The sequence below is a fragment of the Cicer arietinum genome, chromosome 4 (assembly GCF_000331145.2).
Source record: "Cicer arietinum cultivar CDC Frontier isolate Library 1 chromosome 4, Cicar.CDCFrontier_v2.0, whole genome shotgun sequence".
Classification (NCBI taxonomy): domain Eukaryota; kingdom Viridiplantae; phylum Streptophyta; class Magnoliopsida; order Fabales; family Fabaceae; genus Cicer; species Cicer arietinum.
In genome coordinates, this window is record NC_021163.2 from 13,870,876 (window position 1) to 13,892,436 (window position 21,561).

The window sequence follows — 21,561 nt, forward strand, 5'->3', positions numbered from 1 at the left end:
TGTCTGCCAATCCCCCCAAATTGAAAGCATCTTGAATTTGTGATGAATGAATATATTAGAAATAATTTCTCATCCAAGGATATGATAAAATTGACTTTGATTGCTATAGAGGTAAAATAGTGGCAGGTGTACTGAATGCAAGTGTTAGGAATGCAAAAAATAAAAATTCAGATAATGGTTTCTTTCTCTTCTAATATGATTTTTTCTCATCAAGACCTCAAACTTGAATATACTTGTTTTATTTTTTTGAAGGAGAATATACTTGTTAATGCGATAGCCTTTTTTTTTTTGTTAGTAGTTTAGCATTGTGTTATGCACTTCCAATCATTTTGCAAAGTCTGAACTTCCAAGCTCAAAAATGATATTATTGATAACAATGACAACAATAACAACCGTTTGGGAACAACACTCCTACTTTTCTTACTCTAGCATTCAATAGACAATTATGCTATTAAACAATAGCGACACAAGTTTTTTCTGACAGAAATAATGAAAGAAGTTATCTTCATTGTTTCCATTTTAACCTTATTCAGTAAAACCTTAGTAGCGGTAGCATGCGTTTCTGATTGATAACAAAATTGTAACAATGAAGCATTGCCAATAGCCATCCTCTAGTTTTCATGACAGGAAACTTTTGCCAGCTAACAAGAGTATTGAGCAGTAAATCATTCCAACTTTGGAAATCAAATTAGCAGCATTAGAACTATATGGAGCAAAGTTTCCTGTAGGAGTGTCAGTGGTCAAGACAACAACAATCCAGTTATCTTCTGAACCGATACCGATACCTGTATATTTCGTGTCATTGAGATTCTCTGAGTAGAGAGATTTGGTGAAATTAGCGAGGACAAGGCTTGAAGCTAGTCCGGGAACACAAGCAGGCATTACAGTTCCATCTCTTGTGTCAGAAATAGCTAATTGGCATTTAGCTAACAGGTTTGGGTAGTTTGAGAATTGAGGTTCTGTACCTGGTACTGTATTAGCACCTGTGGTATTTGTACATAGTTGATTCTTGAATTGGTCAGCTATTTTATCAGCAAGACAATCTGCATTTTTATTTTTTGTAAGAGCTTTCAAGTTTAACGATGATCGATACTTGTTGATACCTTGATAAAGATTATCTTTCTCATCTGCAGAAAAACATTTGAACAAAGTAAGCGCAGTTTCAAGATATCAGTTTCATTGTGTATATATATGCATGTGTTCGGAAAAATGTCACAGGATAATGTTTAAGAGACATCATGACACTGTTGATATATGATGTGATCATTGCAGTTGTGAGATCGGAGTTGTTTGATGAAGACCAATCAACTAAGATTATTGTTTTGAATCTGATTTTTTGAACATGAAATGAGTCATGTGATCTTCATCCAATGACTCAGATCTCATGACTGCAATGAATACAAATCCTGAATTTTGACAATTGCATTTTTTAGTTTGTAAACCAATTCAAAATATGGTCCAGCACAACACAAATGATAAAAACATTACAAAATTAAAGATCAGTAAGTACTCACCATCATCACATTTAACTGGAGAATTTATCAAGAGAATAGCATATGAAGAAAGGAGAATCCAGAAGAGCAGAGAGAGTTTAGGCAACACCATTTTTTTTTTGCAGCTGAGTTATACCAGAAGGAACCAGAATTCCACAACATAAAAACACTTACTACCTTTGGATTCTATATGTGGTTGGAACCTAAGTTTGCTTGTACTGGGTGATTTACTGTTTCTTGAAGCAGAAGCTAGATGCAATAGACATCATACTGACACTGAGGAAGACATTGCAACGGTAAGACATGGCAACGCTTTTGGCCATGTTTCAGTGTCAGATTTGTGTTTGTTTACGAGGACAGCTGTTCCAGTGTCTCTTTCTTGCATGCATTCAATTCACAGCAATTATATTAGGTTAATGCTCATAAATGTCTTTAAAAATACTCTTCTTAAATATAAGTAAAAATTAATCGAAGAACGTTAGTTTAAATTTTAGAATAATTTTTTTTTAATTAATTTTTACTTATATTTGAGTTTGGAGGAACTATATACTATTTCAAAATTAAGGAAAATAATATATTTTGGCGGTTTCTTCTCTCTTTCAATATTTTTGAAACTTCTTAAATTATATTTAGACTAGTCAATTTGAATGTGTAAAATAAGTGGGTAGATCTTGCGGAAAGAATGAAAGAGAGAGACAAAAATATAGAAAAAGTAACAAAGAGAAGAAATATTGGTGAGAGAGATAAACACATCAGAAAGTGTAGAGAATATTTGACAGATGATCTAAGTAAAATATACATTTCCACTTTTGAAAAAATTTTAGAAGAGAAAAAAGGAAACCACCAAATATTTATTAAAAGAATAGTAACAATTTATCTTTCAATAAAAACTAGAGTTAGTAGGTAATGCACCGTTGAAGTACTCAATCCAATGAAATGCCTAAATCTTCTCCAATTTAAACCACCATGAAGAGCATGCTTATAAAAGAAAATAAAGTTTCTATAGAAGGGAAATTATAAGTATTATAACTATTTGTTGATAGAAGTGAATGGAACTAAAACATAACAGAAATGAATATACAGGAAAAATAAAATATCAAATAAATAGATTTATGAGCTACCACATGATATTAAAGACGCCACTTTCCTTTGGTAAAAAATAATAAATTCAAAGACTTTTCTCTTTATGTACTAATAAAGTAACATATCAGTAATTAAGCTCACAAATTTCAGAATCGTTATTGTTTTGAGTTTAAATTTGAGATTCTATAATTGTACGTCTATTTAAAGTAGTATTTATCATCTTTTCTAAGAATAAAAAAAACATGTATTTCAAAAAAAAAAAAGTAACATATTAGTAGCAATATTCAGTTTATATATATATATTGAATGTATTACTAGGGTCTATGTAATGTATGTGAATGTGATAAATTTTAGTGTATCAAGTTTGATCCTATTTATAAAAAGAATCATAGAATGTCATTAACAAACAGATAGAATCTATCTTGTAATATAAATAGAAATCAATTGATAAATTTTAGTACATTAATTCATGCATATTCCCTCTACTCGTTCACTAAAATTTGGATATGGATTGTCTACATTCTAAGAGAGAACACACACATAGCAAAATTCCTTAACAACATAAATGTGTGTATTGCTTTCATTGAATGAAGGCAATCTAAATCTCTAAACTTCAAGAGCACACACATCTCAATATGAATTCAAATCTTCTCTAAATAATGATTGAGTTATGGAGAATATGAAATACACCTTTTTGTTTTTGCTACTTTGTCATAGTTATGAATTTGTAAAAATAAAAATTGTCCTAGTTTTAAAGTACTCGTTGATTGATCACTTTCAATAGAATACACTATGAATCGTATTTCTCAATCCATAATGCTTGAAGGCTGAGACTTTGTTTAAAAGAGATATAAAAATTTAGTAATTTCAAGATACTATGCAACTAAACATATTACTACTATTTAGGTGAGATCGCACAAATTATCAAAAGAAACTATTTAATTATGCAAATTTGTAATTGTTATTATAACAAAATAGTCTCAACATAAAAGGAACGCAAAAGGAAAAGAAATATACTGAAAATAAGTTTTTTCATCTCTATCACACAGTAATATAAAAATGTCTATGCAGGTCTCATTCAACACTTGAGTATGCACCACGATCCCAACCTGGCTACTACTTTGTCCTTTATTCCTATAACTGCATTAGAAAAAATATATATTTCAATTAATTTGTTCTAAAGCAACTAATTGCCATTTACTCACACTTAACACGATAACAAATGAACAATTCTGCTAGTTACACATTTTATTTTAAATTACACCCACATAGCCATATAGTTTATGTAAACTTCATTAAAAAAATATGTGAATCTAATACACGTATAAAAGGTTATTTTTTGGAGGTAAATGAAAATAAAATGTGTAACCAAAAAAAAATTAGGTGTAACCGACAAAATTGATAAATGGAAATGAATTTTGATTAATATAGAGGCTAGTGGTCAATTTACTTACAAGATTGCAATTAGGGGGTCCTGTCAAAAGCCAATGCAATTTTGATCCGTTCAACAGTGTTCTTAATCAAACCGATAACAGATTGCACTGAGCCATTTTGTATAGTTGCGTTAGGATTTGAATCTATCAATATCTGAAAAGAAATTGTTAGTAGACAACCTCCTCCATTGTTCAATGGAACACCATCTGGGAGAATCACAAAACCCGAAGGAAGCATAACAACACAATCTGGATCACCACCATTCATCACTACATTCATTGCGCCATAATCTACAGGAGCATATATTACATACGACCCTGTGCTATCAGTGCTATTCTCTTGAAGTAAAACCATGTTGTTTTGACTGCAATCTGCACTCTGCAAATTCATTTAGAATATGTAATCTTAATTATTTTTTATTTTAATAAATCAAAGTGATCTGATAAGTGCTGAATCTCAGTAGATCGTGATAGTAAGATCTGCCACTTACAATATCCATAGTAATATTGGATTTAATTATGTACTATACTTACTTTTACACGAATTAAAGAGACACAGTTGGCAGGATCTTGACCATTTGGTATGTGTGCCATTTCTTGAATTATACCTCCGATGGAGATAATATCCCACTGCAAAATTCAACAAAAAGAATAAACTTATATATAGATACAAATTTATATATTATAGCTGAGCTAGCCAAACAAAGTTTAAGCTCCAATATGCAATAATCAAACTATTATAATAAGCTAATAAGATGCAACCGTGCATGCATGCGCTTGTAATTGCACATTTATTTCATTAGCTGAGAATTAGTATGGAAACTCAATAGTATAATATCTATTGTCGAAAATAGACGAGGTAGAAGTCTAAATACAGTATCATATATATAATTATACAATATACCTCACTTCTTGAGTTTTGACTTCGAAGAAAATCGAAAAGCCTCTTTGGAAGAACCGGAAGCCAGAGAGAAGTTCCAGCACTAAGAATTAGACCGGAACCGGTATTGGTTCCCGGTTCACGGATACTCCTTTTAATCATCACCCTTACATCATTTGAATTAGACGTTAGCACTTCCCAACAATTTGGTATAGAAGAACCAGCCACAGTTGAAAAATACACTTTCATTCTATCTGTCAGCCTCATCAAGCTCTTCCTTCTTTGAAGACTATTCATAGCTGCAATCATATATATATTTCACATTTAACTCATCTAATTATTCCCCTATAACATTTCAAATTTTAGTTTTTAATTCTCATAAGAAAAAATCTTCTAGTCTTTATAAAATTATACTGCAAGTAGTTTTAGTCTTTTGTTAAAATGTAAAATATGTATTTTTAAATGATTTTTTTGATAATATGTTTAAAATATTATAAACGTTCTTAAGCAAAAAAATGTTCTTAGTGTTTAATTTCTATGTCTATATTTTCTTTACTTTTATATTATTGAGTTTTTGATATTTAAAAAATTCATATTTAATTCATCTAAACTTAAAAAGAATTAAATTTTTTTGGATGAACTTTTTAATATATCATAAATATGGTTGCAAAATATCATTCAAAAATTAAAAAACAATTAAATATATCTCATTTCAGTAGAGATTAAAATTTGTTGCAGAATAATTGCGCAGAGACTCACATATGTACAAAATTTACAAAAACTAAAATTTAAAAATTTATAGAGATTAAAAACTTCCTTATTTGTGGTAAGAATTTATAAAAAGAAATTATATCTTGAAGAAGAATGAAGCATAAGAGAAATAAGTAAGATGATATATATACCAAAATGGTCTGCTGCAGGTGGTATGTTGATTGTCATTGAAATAGCAAGACGTTCACATTGTCTATCTAATGATGCCACCCATCGTATAGCTCCAAAGGCAAGCCCAGAAGTTATTAGAGACTTATAAGATTGATTTGACGCTACTGTGCTCTCATCTACTTCTACATGTTCCACCCATGTAACCTGAACAAGACATACAATTCATTTTCGTTATTAAAATATAACCTAAAGCTTTATCATTATCAAATCATTCTAAAAGATGTGGACCATTGAAGAATTTTAATTCATAAATATTGTTTTTGTTTCATGCAAATATATCTTTTTAATTTTAATCAATGAAAAAAAAAAATTTGATGCTCGTAAATATACAAAATTTTGGTACTTGTTTGTTTTGTTTTTTTATTCCCAAAAAAATGTATTCATGTTGAAATTAATTAATCTTTTTATTTGTGCTTAATATTTATTTTTGTCTTTATATAGTTTATATTTAAATGACTAAAACAAATATTGTATATAAAAATATAGACTAATTTTACAAAGATTTAAACAAAATAATAAGGATAAAAAAAACAAAAAGTAATACATACGTAAATAATAAAAAATAAAAAATATTGTTACAGATATTCCAAATAGAAAATGATATATTTGCATAAATAAAAAATATATTTAAATATAATAATTAATAGAATGCAATGTACCTTTGAGCAACCATTTTGTAATTCTTGAATTAAACAACCAGAGGGTCGTCTTCTGCTTCTTCTGGTTGTACTACTACTACTAGGACACAAATGATCCAAAGAAACATCAACCACAGCCCATACTCCTTGTTGGTACTGCTTACAGTACCTAATGAAATGATTTTCACGTGCAGAAACAAGTGGTGAAGGAACTTGAAAATCAGCTGACATCTGAAAAAACACATTTTATCAAATACAAATTAATCCATTTTCACTCAATTAGTATGTTTGGTTTTATTAAAAATTTATAGTGCATAAGTGCTCATTATTGGATATAATAAAATACAAAATAAAGTGAAAATATTATTTTTAGTCAAAAGTAAAAATATTATTTTTTATATAAATTATAAATTATTTTCATTAAATATCGTATAGAGTTGATATGAATAAATAAAAAATAATTTATATAAAATAAAAAAATGACAACATTTTATACATACCACTTGTAAGGCTCCATTGTAATTTCCTGATACTCCAGGTGACAGGACATCAATTGTCATTGCGTTTGAAACAATACCATAAAACATAGTTGACCATTGATTCTGAAATCATTGTAAAAAAATAATTATTATTATATACACACTTAAAAAATCACCCAACAAGATTAATTTTTGTGTGTATGCTGCTAGCTATTACTGACCACATCCATAAGAACCTCAATGAGGTTAATAGAATTCATGGGAACAGTGACTGATTCCCTTGAAGCTTCAGATTTTAACCCTATGAGTTTTGGACCTATTACATTATTAGGGAAAAATCTTGTGTATTCAGCTTCATTAAGAATTTCCTTGTAGTTACTAGGAATCCATAAAGGGGATCCAGCAAGAGCCAATGTTGTCAATTCCTCCATTGCAACAACTGCTAGTTCCACAATCATGAGATTGTTAGAATCAACACGCATTTCTTCTATCATGATTGAATTTGAATAGTTACCACTGCCACTTCCAACTTCAAACGAGGGTGCAGACATTTGACCAATGTTAGAATAGGAACAACCCTCATGATTTCCAACATCTATAGGCACTGTTCCTGCCATCATTTGAGCCTATGGCATCAAACCAAAACATAATTGTAATTAGTTCAACCAAGAAGGAAATATATAATTCTTTACATAATGCTGCAATTAATATAGATACATTAAATATTATTGGAGAAAGTGAGGAAGCAATTTGATTATAGAAGTAAACATACCTGTGCCTTTAATCGGGCATACTCAATCATCTTAAGGTGGTGGTACTCATGAAATGACATTCCATCAACACAAAAATGACATTCACATTTTGGACATGTTGCTTTGTTTATTGCCTCCTTATACATTTCAATCTCAGCACGAAGTCTCTCATTCTCCTCTTTCAAAAAATACTTCTCTTGACGTTCCATTTGAACCTGCATTTTCACCAATTTGTATTTTATTTATGACAATCCAAAATATTCTATATATACTTCAATTTTTTCTTGGATTCGTTTAATATAGACCTCTATTCAACAAATAGTCAAGGGTGGACCCTTATCATTTTTAATAGAATATAATTTTTTATAATAATAAAAATTCAAAAATAAATATAATATTTTATTAAAATTTACTAAAAATGACAAAGCCTGCCTTTGAACCAAGACTATATTTGACGATCACTTTTTTAATGATAAATATACAATATAATTAGTTGGCTACATAAATTTTATAATAATATAAATTAAAGGATATCCAAATTTGATTTGAAGTTATCATCATGCACGTAGGATCACATGTTTGAAGAGGGTTTGATTCTCCTTTACCTTCATTTGGGTACGCTTGTTTTGGAACCAAAACTTGATCTGCATAGGTCCAAGCCCTAACTCACGACCCAGTTGTTTCCTTTGCCTCTCATCAGGGTGAGGGTTATTCTTAAAGAAGCTGGACATATCAAGATTAATAATGTTGAATAAGTAAATTAATTCATCTTGCACTTGTTAAAAACTCCTTCTAGAATGATATATATAAACAGAGAAAAAAATTATCAAAAAAGTTAATTTATCTGATCTAAATTTTAAAATAATATATTTTATGAGACAATTAAAAAGGTGACTCATACGCTTCCATCTCTCTTATTTGTGGCTGTGTGTGGCGTTTGTAGACTCTTTTTTTAGGTTGCTTGTTGTGATTTTGGTCTTCGGTAGAAGGAGGAGCTTCGTTTCCAGAATCTTCATTTTCGTTTGTTCTTTCGGAATCACTTGTTGAGGAAGTGGTCAATTGTTGTTTTTGTGGTTGAGGATGGCGCACTTTGGATTTCGAGTAACACATTGTTGTGATTCTCCAATTGTCAAAACTAGAAGTGAAAAAAGCTTGAATTAGTTCTTATTACTTTTATAAGAAGAAGATAATTAAAAGCGAGAAATGAAAGAAAGGAAGAAGAATTTACCTAATATTTGATGAAGAAATTGGGTGAGTGCAAGAAGAAAAATGAACAATATTGTGTAAGTAAGGTTCTTAGTGGTTAAGCTATTTGAAGGCACATTGACTTTGGAAGGATATGTTCAACCTTAATGCTGTGACGTTTTCTTTGAAAAAAGGAAAAGGAAAATTGAGAAAAGATAAAACAAAATTGAAAAAGGGTTGACAATTTGACATAGTTGATACATAAAACCTGGAAAAAAGAAAAAGAAAAATAATTATATATATAAAATAAAAAAGAGTATAACGCTCACTAACACTGAGGTTTGAAATTTGAACAGGTACCTCTGTCTTTGTCTCTCATTATCTTCACTGAATACAAGGTAGTGATGTAGAGAAAAAGACAAAAAAAGGAGAAAGAGCAGATAAGAAGCCATTTTGATGATGTGCATGTGTTAGATAGCAAAGCATATTCTGCAGGTGTAACATAATTTAAGGAACTGTATAAATGCAGTGAGAGAAATTGCATTTGTAGTGTATGTTGTGAATAGAGTCTTCTCTTCTTTACTCATCCCTCTCAGCAGGAGACACATGCCCTCCATGCCTTTCTTGCTCTTGCATTGAAAGATTTCTAGTGTTTGTTCATACCATGAGTTTAATAAATTTAGCTAAAACATGTGAAGAAATATTTGCAATTATTTTCATTTGCAAAATTCAACACTTAAAAAATGAGTGTTAATGTTATAACAATCAGCAATAAGTAAACAAACATAGGAATAGTTTACAAAAGAACGTTAAATAAATCTCCTTTGACCACAATATTGTGAAAACTCATTATAAAAGTAAATTGAAGAGTTAGACAAAAACATGTGCCACATTCAAGTGAAACCCCTCAACATCTCTAATAACAATGTCAACTCTTTAAAAATTATTATCTGAACCCACAACATCAACATTAATTTTATATCAATCCTAAAGAGAAATAGATCAACTAAATAAATAAATAGAATTTTGATTTGAATCAATTAGCGTAAAATTATTCTACATTAGTTTGTGATCTTTCGTGATTTTATGAGCTTTACACAATTTTACAATAGTGTAAATAAATTTGAAGAATATCATATGTAAGCACATTTTATTAAGTAAATCATAATTTTACAATTTAATATACAATTTAATTATTTTATTAACTTTTTTGGTCTACAATTACTTTATTAACTTTAGTTTGTATAAAGAAATCAATTTTAGTAAACTATTGGTGTAAAATATTTTATACACAAATTCAAATGATAAGTTGCCCCACATTATTTAATTATTTTTTAAAAATATTCATTAAATAAGGTGACAAAGTATCATTATATGCAAATGTATGACGTTTTTGTCACTCGAAAAAAAGCTTAAAAGATGTATAATGCATTATTATTTTAAGCCTTTAAGGAAAATATAACCAACATTCTAAAAACGTGTGTTACCAAATTTCAGTCAAAGAGAAATATGGGTTAATAAAAAAAAAATCAAATTTTTTATTAAAAAACAAACATAATATTCATGTATTTGTGTGCATTACGAGTTGTTTGTTACCATTTTAAGATAGATATTATAATATTTAAAATTTAAATATGAAATATTATTAAAATTTAGATGATTGTTAATAAATATTTGTCCTGTATATAATGTATACAATAAATTTTGTATTATAATTTTTCACAATTTTTATCTAAAAATATTCAACAAATGTATTATTAATAAAATATATATTTTTCTTTTAATTAGTTAATTTGTAAAAGATTATTTTTTAACTAATTAACCTCTAAGCAACATTTGTTTTATATATAATTTATACAGAAAATTATAATTATATTATAATTTTTTTAATTTTTTTAGTTAGAAAACACTAAAGAAACAAATTATTAATGAAATACATATCTCATTTTTAATTAATTGATATTTGAAAGTTATTTTCTAATTAATTGATGGATGATAAACAAATGACTCGTGTGTTTATTTTATTATTTCCATAATATAAATTAATAGACAAATATATATACGTATATATAAAAAAATTATCATTATCGCATTTGAACTTTTGTATTTGATTTGGCCTACTGGAACAAAAGCTTCTTGATTTATACAATAATTTATAAGTTTGTGTATTATATAATCTTTCCACCCATTTATACGTAGAAGATATCTGAAACTAGGGATGACAGTATAACTCATTTTTGCCGCTACTTATTCAATTTCATCTTGATTTGGACGAGGAAAATCCGTTTTAATTGGATGTGTGGGTGTAGATTTTTCTTGAAATTAAAATTCGAGAGCGGGGACAGATTTGAGAGTGGTGATATCCACCCTTAACGCGAACTCGAATTCATCCCTCAAGTAATATTATTGTAATTTTTAAATTTTATATACATATACATATATTTTTTTAAATATTAAAAATTATAATCTTATCTCTATAGAAAATATTTTTTAATTTTATTATTATTTAATAATAATTATTTTATTACGTTAATTATAATATATATGATTTTTAAATTTATAATTTTATATATATGAATGGGTGCATATGTGGGCGGAGAAACCCGAATGCCGACGGGGGTAGGGGCTTAAACTTCACCTCCACTATAAAATAGAAGCGGGTGTGGTTGTGGACAAAGATATCCGAATGCAGACGAGGATGGAGCTTAAATTTTACCCCGTTATAAAATGGGGGCGGGTGCAGTGGATGAGATAAAACATATCTATGTCCCGTTACCATGCCTATTTGAGACAGAAACAAATAAATAATAAGTGTTCTTCTTTTAATTAATTGACTTTTGAGGATAATTTTTGTATTAATTGACCAATGAAAATTATTTATTTCATATTTATATTTCATACAATAAACTATAACTATTGTTTAAAATTTTATCTATAATACAGTACTCTAGAAACACACTTATAAAAATACAATTTTCCGTTTAACTGGTTAAATATAACCAACATTATAATAACGTGAGTTACAAAGTTTTAGTCAAAGTAAAACATGGGTTTAAAAAATTAAAATCAAAAAATCAAATTTTTTATTCAAAAATATGATCTAATATTATCAATGCATTAAATGTAATTAGTATTTTCAAGAAGAAAAAAGTTATTTTGTAAAATGCAAAAAGGGAAATACAATATTTTTTTAGTTTAATTTTCATATATAATTGATATAATACATTTAATATTATCAACAAATTATAATCAATCAATCATATAAGATTAAAGTAAAACGATTTTAAGACATGATGAATATATAGTTAATCAACGATGCAAAAAAATTTACCCTGTATATACAAATTAAAATAATTTTTATATTATAATTTAAAATACATTTTTAATCTCTTATCTAAATTTGAAGTTAAAGCTTGATTTTAAAGTTTTATAACTTTTACTAAAAGTCTCTTATTTTAATTTTAGATTTGGTCGGATCTCACTAATTTGATAACTGTTGTTAATAGTAGTATTTTGTTCATAAGGTGCATACATGTGGCTTTTAACTAGAAACTAGTAAGATACTCTGCATAAATGTACGAGACGCTTCCATTATTACTATGTTCAAAATACACTTCCATATCGAAATAAGTGTGTATTTGATTCAACCATAATGACTGATTGCAGAATCCAATAATATTTTTTGCTTATAAAGGGAACAAAATAATGACATGGGAATTAGATTGGCCCATAAACATGCCACAAGAACACTTGATTGTGTGTAGACATGATCATATACTGCTTGGAAATTTATAGAGTATGTTTTCTCCAGTATTAAATATAAGTAAAAGTATAAACGGAAAAAAATTAAATTAAATACATCAATTTTCTTTTCCATTACTTGAGACTAGAACTGTGAGAGTATATGAACAAAGAGTAAATCAACTGGTGAATTTATTAGTATCTTTCAAATATCTGAATGTGAAAAATAGTCACTCTTATTTTTTAGCCTCATGACTCACGATTCATAATGCACAAATAAAATATAGTTCCATTTAACACAGCAATTCTTTTTCTTTTTTTGGCACCTCTGTGCATGCTCAAAGATTCATAAGATTTTGTATGAATGAACTATTAATAAACAACAAAAAACATCAAATTGAATCCCCTACAATTGCTTTAAGGCGCATCGGACCATTAAATTTTAAAAAAATAAAGTTTATCTATCTAAATCTAATAGTCCTATAGTTGTTGCACCATATAACAATGGTAGAAGATTCAGGTCTAAAAAACACGTTACAGAATGCACATTCAACTACTACACACCACCATGTCATTTCTTTAAATCTTCAAATTTGACAATACAGCTTATGAATTCGAGGTCAGCATATAATTCAGAGAAAGCCGAACACTCGTTAAAAATCCCATTTTCGCACGAAAACTTAACCAACTAGAAGCCAGGAAAACTTTCACTGTCATCTTTATTTATTTTCTTCCGTGTGTTTCCGGAAAGGAGTATTTAGTTTGCTATGGTGATGCCAAATTTGTTTCTGTCGCTAACTTCCTAGTCTCGAATCTGCTACATCAGACAAATTGGTGTTGCTTCTCTCTCACCGAACGAAGCCTTTGACTTTGCTGCTCTTGATCGTCTTGATGAAGAAGATGGTGAACGGGAAGAGGAAGTCGACTTAACCTTTTTATGTTTGGGCTTCTCTGGAATATGAGTACCCTCTGCAGTTGAGATGCCTTTGTAAATGTCTGATGATTGTTGATTATCTGTGCGCGAAAAGAATAAGAATAGTTATCATCAAGAAAAGGAACTAACATGGATCCAAACAACAACTAAGATCTGATTTTCATTCAGACAACTCCTACATAAAACAAACAGTTTTGAAGAATATAGAAATATGATGTTTCTATTGCTCATGATTCTCGCCCTGGAACCGGAAGGAAATATAATCAAAATGCAAATGCTGGAAATAAATAAAATTCCTGCTTAATTCCGCACAATGCATTAATGAATAATCATGAGAGTGGAATCAGTATTGTACTGTGAATGCAGACGATGGGAACATGCGGAAAAAGCATAGAACTTTCAGAAAAGGAAAATCATTATGAAGATAAACAGCATATTTTGAAAACTAAATTGTGTAATTAACACATTTTTTAACATAGGAAGGAACTGCTACATCCATGCATAGAGTGCCACTGTTATCTTTCAGACAGAATATTACTGACTTGTTTCATGTTAACTTCTTAACTTGAGTAAGTCATATACTCCAAATTTGGCTCTAGATTCACCCTTGGAACAAATTGTTTTTGCAAGACACAGAGACACAGTACATAAAATGCTTTCCTCTTCAAGAAAGACAAAAGAATCTCACAGTCACGACTAATATATCCAATAGAAGAACCGAGCCCCCTTAAGGTGCACAGCTTAATTCTTCTTGTCTAGACAAACAACTTATGTAGCACCAACATTTCAAATCGATTGCGTGTTTTGTTAAATGTTGGTGTCCGAAATCGACACAACATTAATACATCTGACTATATTCAATTACTTTCATTTTTTCAAATTATAATTTGTGTCGACGTGTCAATGTCAGTATTATGTTCAATGTCTATGACAGTGCTTCATAGCTAACAACTGCCTTTAAACATCTGTCCAATCATGACAACCAAAACACAAGGTTCCAAAAACTCCACCTCATATAAGTAAAATGATCATAAACTTGTTGCCATGTGGTGATTGCATTATTCCTCAATCCATACAAGAGCATCACAGTAATAATGTTTGCTGATGATGGTTCGGTTTCAATCAAGCGCCGAGAAGAACAAATCTCACCATCTCTATCGATTTCTTAATCAAACTTTTCAGATATATATAGCAACAATTGCAACCTTTTTTTAAGTTTTAACTTGATCACATTAAGGAAGCTTATCACATGGAAAATCAAAGGACCACAAAACATGTACTTATCAAGCATAGTGATGCCCTAGATTTAATACATCCAAACCACCCTGTTTATAAATTCTGGTGTGGACCACTTAAAACATTGAAGCCAAGAGTCATAAGATTCTCTTTGTTGAAGATGAGTTTGCTCGTGACAGAACAGCCAAACTCTTTCTAAGGGAGGAAAGAACTCAGATAGATTTTCAAAAGCCTCACACTTTTATCAAAAAGACATTCGAGACACATAATAATAATCAAATAAACATTTTTGCTTGAACTAATAGACCTATGAAGGATCATATGTTTGTATGAGAAGCAAAGCATACCTAAGGAGGACCATAATTTAGTGGCAGCCACAGGATTTGGGTTCCTAAGTTCACCCAGGTTACCAATAGATGTTGAAAAATCAGGAGCTGTTTTGAAATCATCCATCTGAATAGATGAAAGGTCAAAAAGAGTTAATAAAAGAATAGACAAAATAATGAAACATATGATTAATGAACCAATGCATATGAACTCCATACCCAACTAGGTCCATTCCCTGAGGGACCATCCCATCCAACATGAGCCACATGCTTAACATCGGTCGGGTACCCAATTTCCAATTCCCGCTCCTTCACAACTGAAACAAGACAAATTTCCTAGCTTAGCCCAAACAATGAGTTAAAAGTCGTTTTGGTCTCTAAATGTTGTGAGACGGTATCGTTATAGTTTGTGAATGTATCAAAACCTCAAAGATCTCCTTCGATGTATCTTCTATTAATAACTATATAGATCAAACTAACAAATGAAAGACACGTCTGATACCTAAACCAACTAACAGAAGACACGTTTAATGACCAAAGTGACTAGCAATAGACACATAGAGAATGTTTTTGTAATTTTGATATATTCAAGAACTATAATAAAACCGTCTGACATATAGAAGGATCCAAACAATAAAACAAAACCCAAAAAGCATAGAAAACCAAATACATTAATTGGAGGGTGTGCAACAAAAGTTACCAAATATCTGAGTAATGTATTTCAAACTCTTGTAAAATCCTTTAAAAGTGGTTGCCATGGTGAAGATCACAAGCCCAATAATGCAGTATGAGGGGAAGTAAAGACACAAAATTGAGCTTTGTTGTATATAATGCTCAATTCCAAAAACTGTGTGTAGAGAGTATCAGCTAAGGTTTCATTGCATGTGATGTGATTCAGGAACCTCTTTTTGTTTTCCTGTGAATAAAGATAGGCATCTGAATGAATATATTGAATACAAAGAGATGCTAATATTACTCATTAATATTAAAACTTCAATTTCAAACAGTTTTCAGTATAAAACTTTATAATTTTCAATTTCTACATGAAAAAAAAAACAGTAATAATAATAATAATAATCCTAATAATAATAATAAAAATAATTATATTATAATTATAATTATAAAGTAGAGTACCTGAAGAGAATTATGATGAAAATGCTAATAGAAGTTCAGCCATTGTTTCTGGGTTCCATTCATCAATATTCTGAAACTTTGCTGACACATGTGAAGGCAGAAAATCTCTGCATATAAAAGAGAATGAAGAAAAAATGAAATGGGTTTCTGAAAGTTGAGATTTTGATTGGTGGGTTATGATATTCTAGTGAATTGGAACTAAGAGGTGGAAGAATGATGGAAAAGAGAGGATTGAGAAGGGTTTGACTCTAGGAGATGGAGAATAGAAGAAGGTGGGTATCCATGAATAAAAGTTTGCAAACTTGTGAATAAATAGTGAGAGAAAAAAATTATAGAGAGAGGGAAGAAAAGGACATGGTAAAATAAAAAGGATAAAATGTAACAACTGTGTGAGAAAAAAAAAATGTAAAAAGAGGAAGAAAATTAAAATTTTGAGATCCATAAGAAAAAAGTTAAAATATGAAATGGAGATATGAGATCTATATCAAAAGTAACATAAAATATGACAATATATATTTTAAAACAGAAAAAATTATTCCAAAATGGAAAGCATAATCCAGGTTTATATACTCTCCATTTTTTCAAAGAGAGAGGCAATAAGAAATTGGTAAGACTTGTTTTTTTTTTTTTGCTAATACAATTTTAAGGGTATTTATTGAGGAATTTAAAATTAGAAATTTTGTGTTAAATATAATTTTTTTTTTAAATTTTAAGAGTTATTAAATACACAATTTTTGAAATAAATTTTCTATATTTAATTTCTTAACATTTGTTATTAGATCAAATCACATTACATTATCAATTTTTCCTGTTAGTGCTTAAACATTTACAATTTGTGATTAGATATATGTAGAAAAAAAATGATGTTGTTGATCAATTCTTTTTTACAATCAAATAAAGTGTATATAATATTATCCATCAATGTCAAATTAAAAAAAATAATAAAAAATAGTGTCAAATTGAATAGATAATAATGAATAAAATCACATAATAAATAGATCACATATTTTTAAACTAATTATAAATAAAAGAGCTGTAACAAGAAATTAATATTTATATGATTAAATATTGAATATGTAATATGTAATATAAAATCAAATAAAATCATATATGGTTCATTTGAATTTTAATATTTGTATTGATAAATTTTAATTAAATGCACAAATCTTTTTAAGCAAAGAGCAGCAGATTAAATAAAAAAGAAAACAATAGATTAAAATGAACAATTTAGAGTGTATGGATGTTTATAATACTAGCTCTAAGATTAATACTAATAATATTATTTGATTTAACTTTTTTCTCTTAGTTTTTTCTTTGTATTTTTTTCTCCTTTTCCTAAATTAGGTTATGTCCTTGATGCTTCCTTATTTTCCTTTACTTTTTTTTTGGTTTTATTATTTTCCTTTGTTTTAATTATGTCCTTTTAACTCATTCACAAAGAAAAGTACTTTTAACTTATAAAAAAAATTAAATGCACAATCAAATTTGGAAAGTTATTTTAAAAATGAGATCCAATACAATGCATGGTCCTGTGTTATATCAATAAATAAATAAAAGTTAAATATGAAATCCAATATAATTTATTTGCATAATATATATTAGTTAAGATAAAATTTATTGATACCGTAATATCAAATTTAATATTTTTTAAAATTCGCAACTGGATTAAAAGTTATTATCATATATGGAAAATTTATATTAATATAAAATTATTTAATATATTTTAAAATTAATGTTTTATAAACTTTTATGGAATGAGTTAATTTTTATATAATATGTACATATTAAATGATTTTATATTAATATCAAATTTTATAAACATGACATGTGTGATAGTAGTTTGTACAAACAAATTAATATTAAAAATGAAGTTAATAAACTTATCATGTTATTTTTTTCTTTTATACTTTATATTTCTGTTGGGTTAGATCTATATCCCCATATTTTTGTCTTTCTTTCATTTTAATGTAATATAGCTTATAATATTTTATAATATAAATATTTTAAAAAGCAGAACAGTTGATATAAAAGCAATTTTTTTCTCTAGATGTCAACTCTTCTTTGAATTGAATTATAAGCTCTATTCATTCATTTTCCTTCCTATTCTAATTATATTTATTAATACATACAATAATTCAATTATAATTATAATTCAAATCAAGACAAAACAAAATTGAATAAGATCACTTGATCATTTATCAATAATTGATAATACATATTTCATTAATATTATATACTAAAAAAAATAATATAATTTATAAATATAAATATCTTCATAAAATAAAAACATTTTCAATCAATTTATTTTTTAAAATAGTCAATGTTAATATTAATATGATAGTATGTATTATTTTAATTTGTTAGTAATATGTTGAGGGTGGGAATCAATCCTTAACTTATTTTCTATTAACATTGTATGTCCAATCAACATAACTATAAAAATTTACGTCTTTATTTCTCTATTCCATTTTCTTTCACTCCTTTTATATAAGGAAAGTGTCAATAGTTGCTTTTCCAAAATTCTATCATCTTATTTAATTTCTACCTTGAAAAAATATACCATTCTACTTTTTAAAATTTATTATTTTTATTTTTTACTTTTTTTTTCTCATGGAATATGTTCTTGGTAAATATTAATTATTTCTTTAAAATGAGTATCAAAACTTTGTTTTCGGACATTGTTTTCCAAGTTTCTACGTTTTAAATTTAAACTATTATTACATCCTATTCTTTTTCATAAAACAAAACTAATATTTGACATGATAGGATTTTTTGTTTCTTACTTCCTAAACTAGCTAAAATTATGGGAATACGGCTCAGAAATCTTAGTAATGTGGGACACCAATAAACTATGTAGCAACGTATGATCAAATATAGCGTCACGAAGATTTCGACGAATGAATCTAATAATTATATCCGTTTGATTCAGGACTTCATATTGTCACAAAAGGGTAGACAAACGATCATAGGACGGGAGAATGAAGAGAGAGGGGGCATAACAGTTATATTTTTTACTTTTTAAAATAATAATTCAAATAAATTGATTTAATATAAAATTGTCAAGATATAGGATTGTTTTGATAGATAAAATGTAAGAATTAAATAATTAAGTGAAAAAAATGTATTTATAACCTCAACAAAATCTTAACAATATTAATTAGATAATTGAAGATATAATTTATAGACTTGAAGAAAAAAACATTTTCAACAGATTTTATAGTTTTTAGAGGAGATATAATATTAAATTAAAGTAAATAAACGAGATAAGAGGGAAAAAAATCAAGAGAGATAGAAAATTGAAGAGAGTGCCGTAGAAAAATTTGCATAAACAAATCCAACATGTTTGCATTCCAAAATTATAAAATAGCATATTAAATGCTATTTTTATTGTTGCCCAATCACAATATGACAATAGGGATCACAAACAACACTTCAATAACTTAACACTCAAATTCCTTTCTTTTATACAAAATCCACTTAATAATTATTTTTTCTAAATAATTTTCAGCAAAACTCACGCACACGTTAAATACGTAAAGGAGGGGGTATTACAAGATGGAACATGTATCTCAACATATATGTTTCATTTACAAGATCATTTATGAGTACTCTAAGGAGTAAACTATGACATTAATTAAGACCTCAAAATTATGAGTGTTGAACAATTTAGATCTTCAAAATATACGGATTATTAAAAATCTTTAAATTGAATTGCTTCAATCAAATTGTTCATTCAATTAATTAGTTCTTTTAAATGTGTTCATGTATTATGTTAAATAACACAATAACTTATACATGTGTAAATTAAGTCATATAGAATATTTTTACGTCTATCAATTATAATTTATAACATTCTGATTGGTCGGAAACCAAATTTATAATCGATTGAAAATCAAATTTATGACTGGTTGGGTCAGCCTAAAAAATCATTAATCAATAAAAATCGAGAAAATCAGTTTGAATTACGTTAGATGGGTCGGATTACTGAACTGTAATTGGTTTTAGAAAACCGCTCTGTTTTTTAAAACCCTCAAATTTTTTACTATTGCAAATACAATTTTTTATTTTTCTAAATCTCTATTCTTTCTTTGTTCCCTAATTTGCAAATCTAAAAAAATGATTGATAGTAACATATTTTTATTCCCTAATTAATAAGGGTTCCATTTTCACGTTGTCCGACTTGACTTAGACATATACAAGTCACAATGTTACCCTAAAAAAATAAATATTTCAAAATTAATGAGTTATTCCTCCATTAATTAGTTTAATTGTTTAATTAGACCACTCTCTTAGAATTATTGTGACAAGTGTGTCACTTTAAGAGATAAATGTGAGAGCTTACTCATAAATTCTGAATCAAAGTTCACTATAGTTATTAAATAAAGTCGGTAAATATTTGACTCATTTGATTTTAACTAAACGTTTCAAATTTTAAATTCAGTAAATTAAATTTTAAAAATTAAAAATCAAAAGCTACTTGAGTTTATTTTTTCACTCAAAGTGAAAATGCAACCACATAATATAATTTTTTTCACGAGGATCCTCCATGTGTTGGCTTAATTTTTTTAACAAAGAAAAAAATTTTAAGTTAATAAATAAATAAAAATAAATTATATTAATAAAATCAGCCAGACATTATGTTAAAACGAATAATAACATTGTTGCGTAGATGTGTCAAGTATGTGTCAACTAAAACCTACTGAAATATTATAACAGCTGCTCTCTATTTTACATCATATTGCACATAAACTAGCAATTTCATAACTAGCAATTTCATATTACATCATATTGCACATAAACTAGCAATTTCTCTTATTTTGCAGCCTAATAAATATATAAAAAAAACTAAATGTATTAATAAAATCAAATAAAATACATTCAATAAAGGAAAAAATACATTACATGAAAAAAAAAAAATCAAATCATAATTAACCTTGTCCACCTTAATTTACATGAAAAAAAATACATCAAATTTTAATTAACTCTGTCCACGTAATTATTTTTTTATTGAAAGTGTTTTTTATTTATTAACATGCAAAATAAAAGAGAAAATAGGGGTTTTTTATTTATTAACATGCAAAATAAGAGAGAAAATAGGGGAGTGCTTAACAAATTATGATGGAGTTGTTAATTTATTTATAATATATTGTAAAATAGAAGAAATTTGTTAAAATATTATAACGCATTTGACTCTATTAATTTTAATAATTTTTTATTTAATATATTTTATTTGATTTTATTAATATAATATAATTTATTATTTTTATTTGATGGAATAAAGTTGTTAATTTATCTACGACATATA

The 21,561-nt window shown here is 27.7% G+C and overlaps 3 protein-coding genes across 3 annotated transcripts; all 3 read right to left on the reverse strand.

Annotated features, from left to right (window-relative positions):
- Nucleotides 1–344: 344 nt before the first annotated feature.
- Nucleotides 345–1,721, reverse strand: LOC101504159 (uncharacterized GPI-anchored protein At3g06035-like). Its single transcript, XM_004496712.4, has 2 exons — nt 1,515–1,721; nt 345–1,127 (listed from the first exon to the last, which is right to left on the reverse strand). Exons 1-2 carry the CDS (start codon nt 1,603–1,605, stop codon nt 619–621), a joined length of 600 nt encoding a protein of 199 aa, XP_004496769.1. The 5' UTR covers nt 1,606–1,721; the 3' UTR covers nt 345–618.
- A 1,832-nt stretch (nt 1,722–3,553) lies between these two features.
- On the reverse strand, nt 3,554–8,810 carry LOC101508445 (homeobox-leucine zipper protein MERISTEM L1-like). The gene is made up of 11 exons (XM_073367247.1): nt 8,602–8,810; nt 8,306–8,423; nt 7,721–7,933; nt 7,170–7,574; nt 6,970–7,071; nt 6,491–6,700; nt 5,792–5,975; nt 4,914–5,188; nt 4,544–4,639; nt 4,031–4,388; nt 3,554–3,716 (listed from the first exon to the last, which is right to left on the reverse strand). Exons 1-10 carry the CDS (start codon nt 8,808–8,810, stop codon nt 4,041–4,043), a joined length of 2,160 nt encoding a protein of 719 aa, XP_073223348.1. The 3' UTR covers nt 3,554–3,716; nt 4,031–4,040.
- A 4,361-nt stretch (nt 8,811–13,171) lies between these two features.
- LOC101504480 (CRIB domain-containing protein RIC1) lies at nt 13,172–16,540 on the reverse strand. Its single transcript, XM_004496713.4, has 5 exons — nt 16,257–16,540; nt 15,823–16,038; nt 15,342–15,439; nt 15,144–15,249; nt 13,172–13,640 (listed from the first exon to the last, which is right to left on the reverse strand). The coding sequence occupies exons 2-5, from the start codon at nt 15,878–15,880 to the stop codon at nt 13,444–13,446; spliced, it is 459 nt and encodes a 152-aa protein (XP_004496770.1). The 5' UTR covers nt 15,881–16,038; nt 16,257–16,540; the 3' UTR covers nt 13,172–13,443.
- Between the last annotated feature and the right edge of the window lie 5,021 nt (nt 16,541–21,561).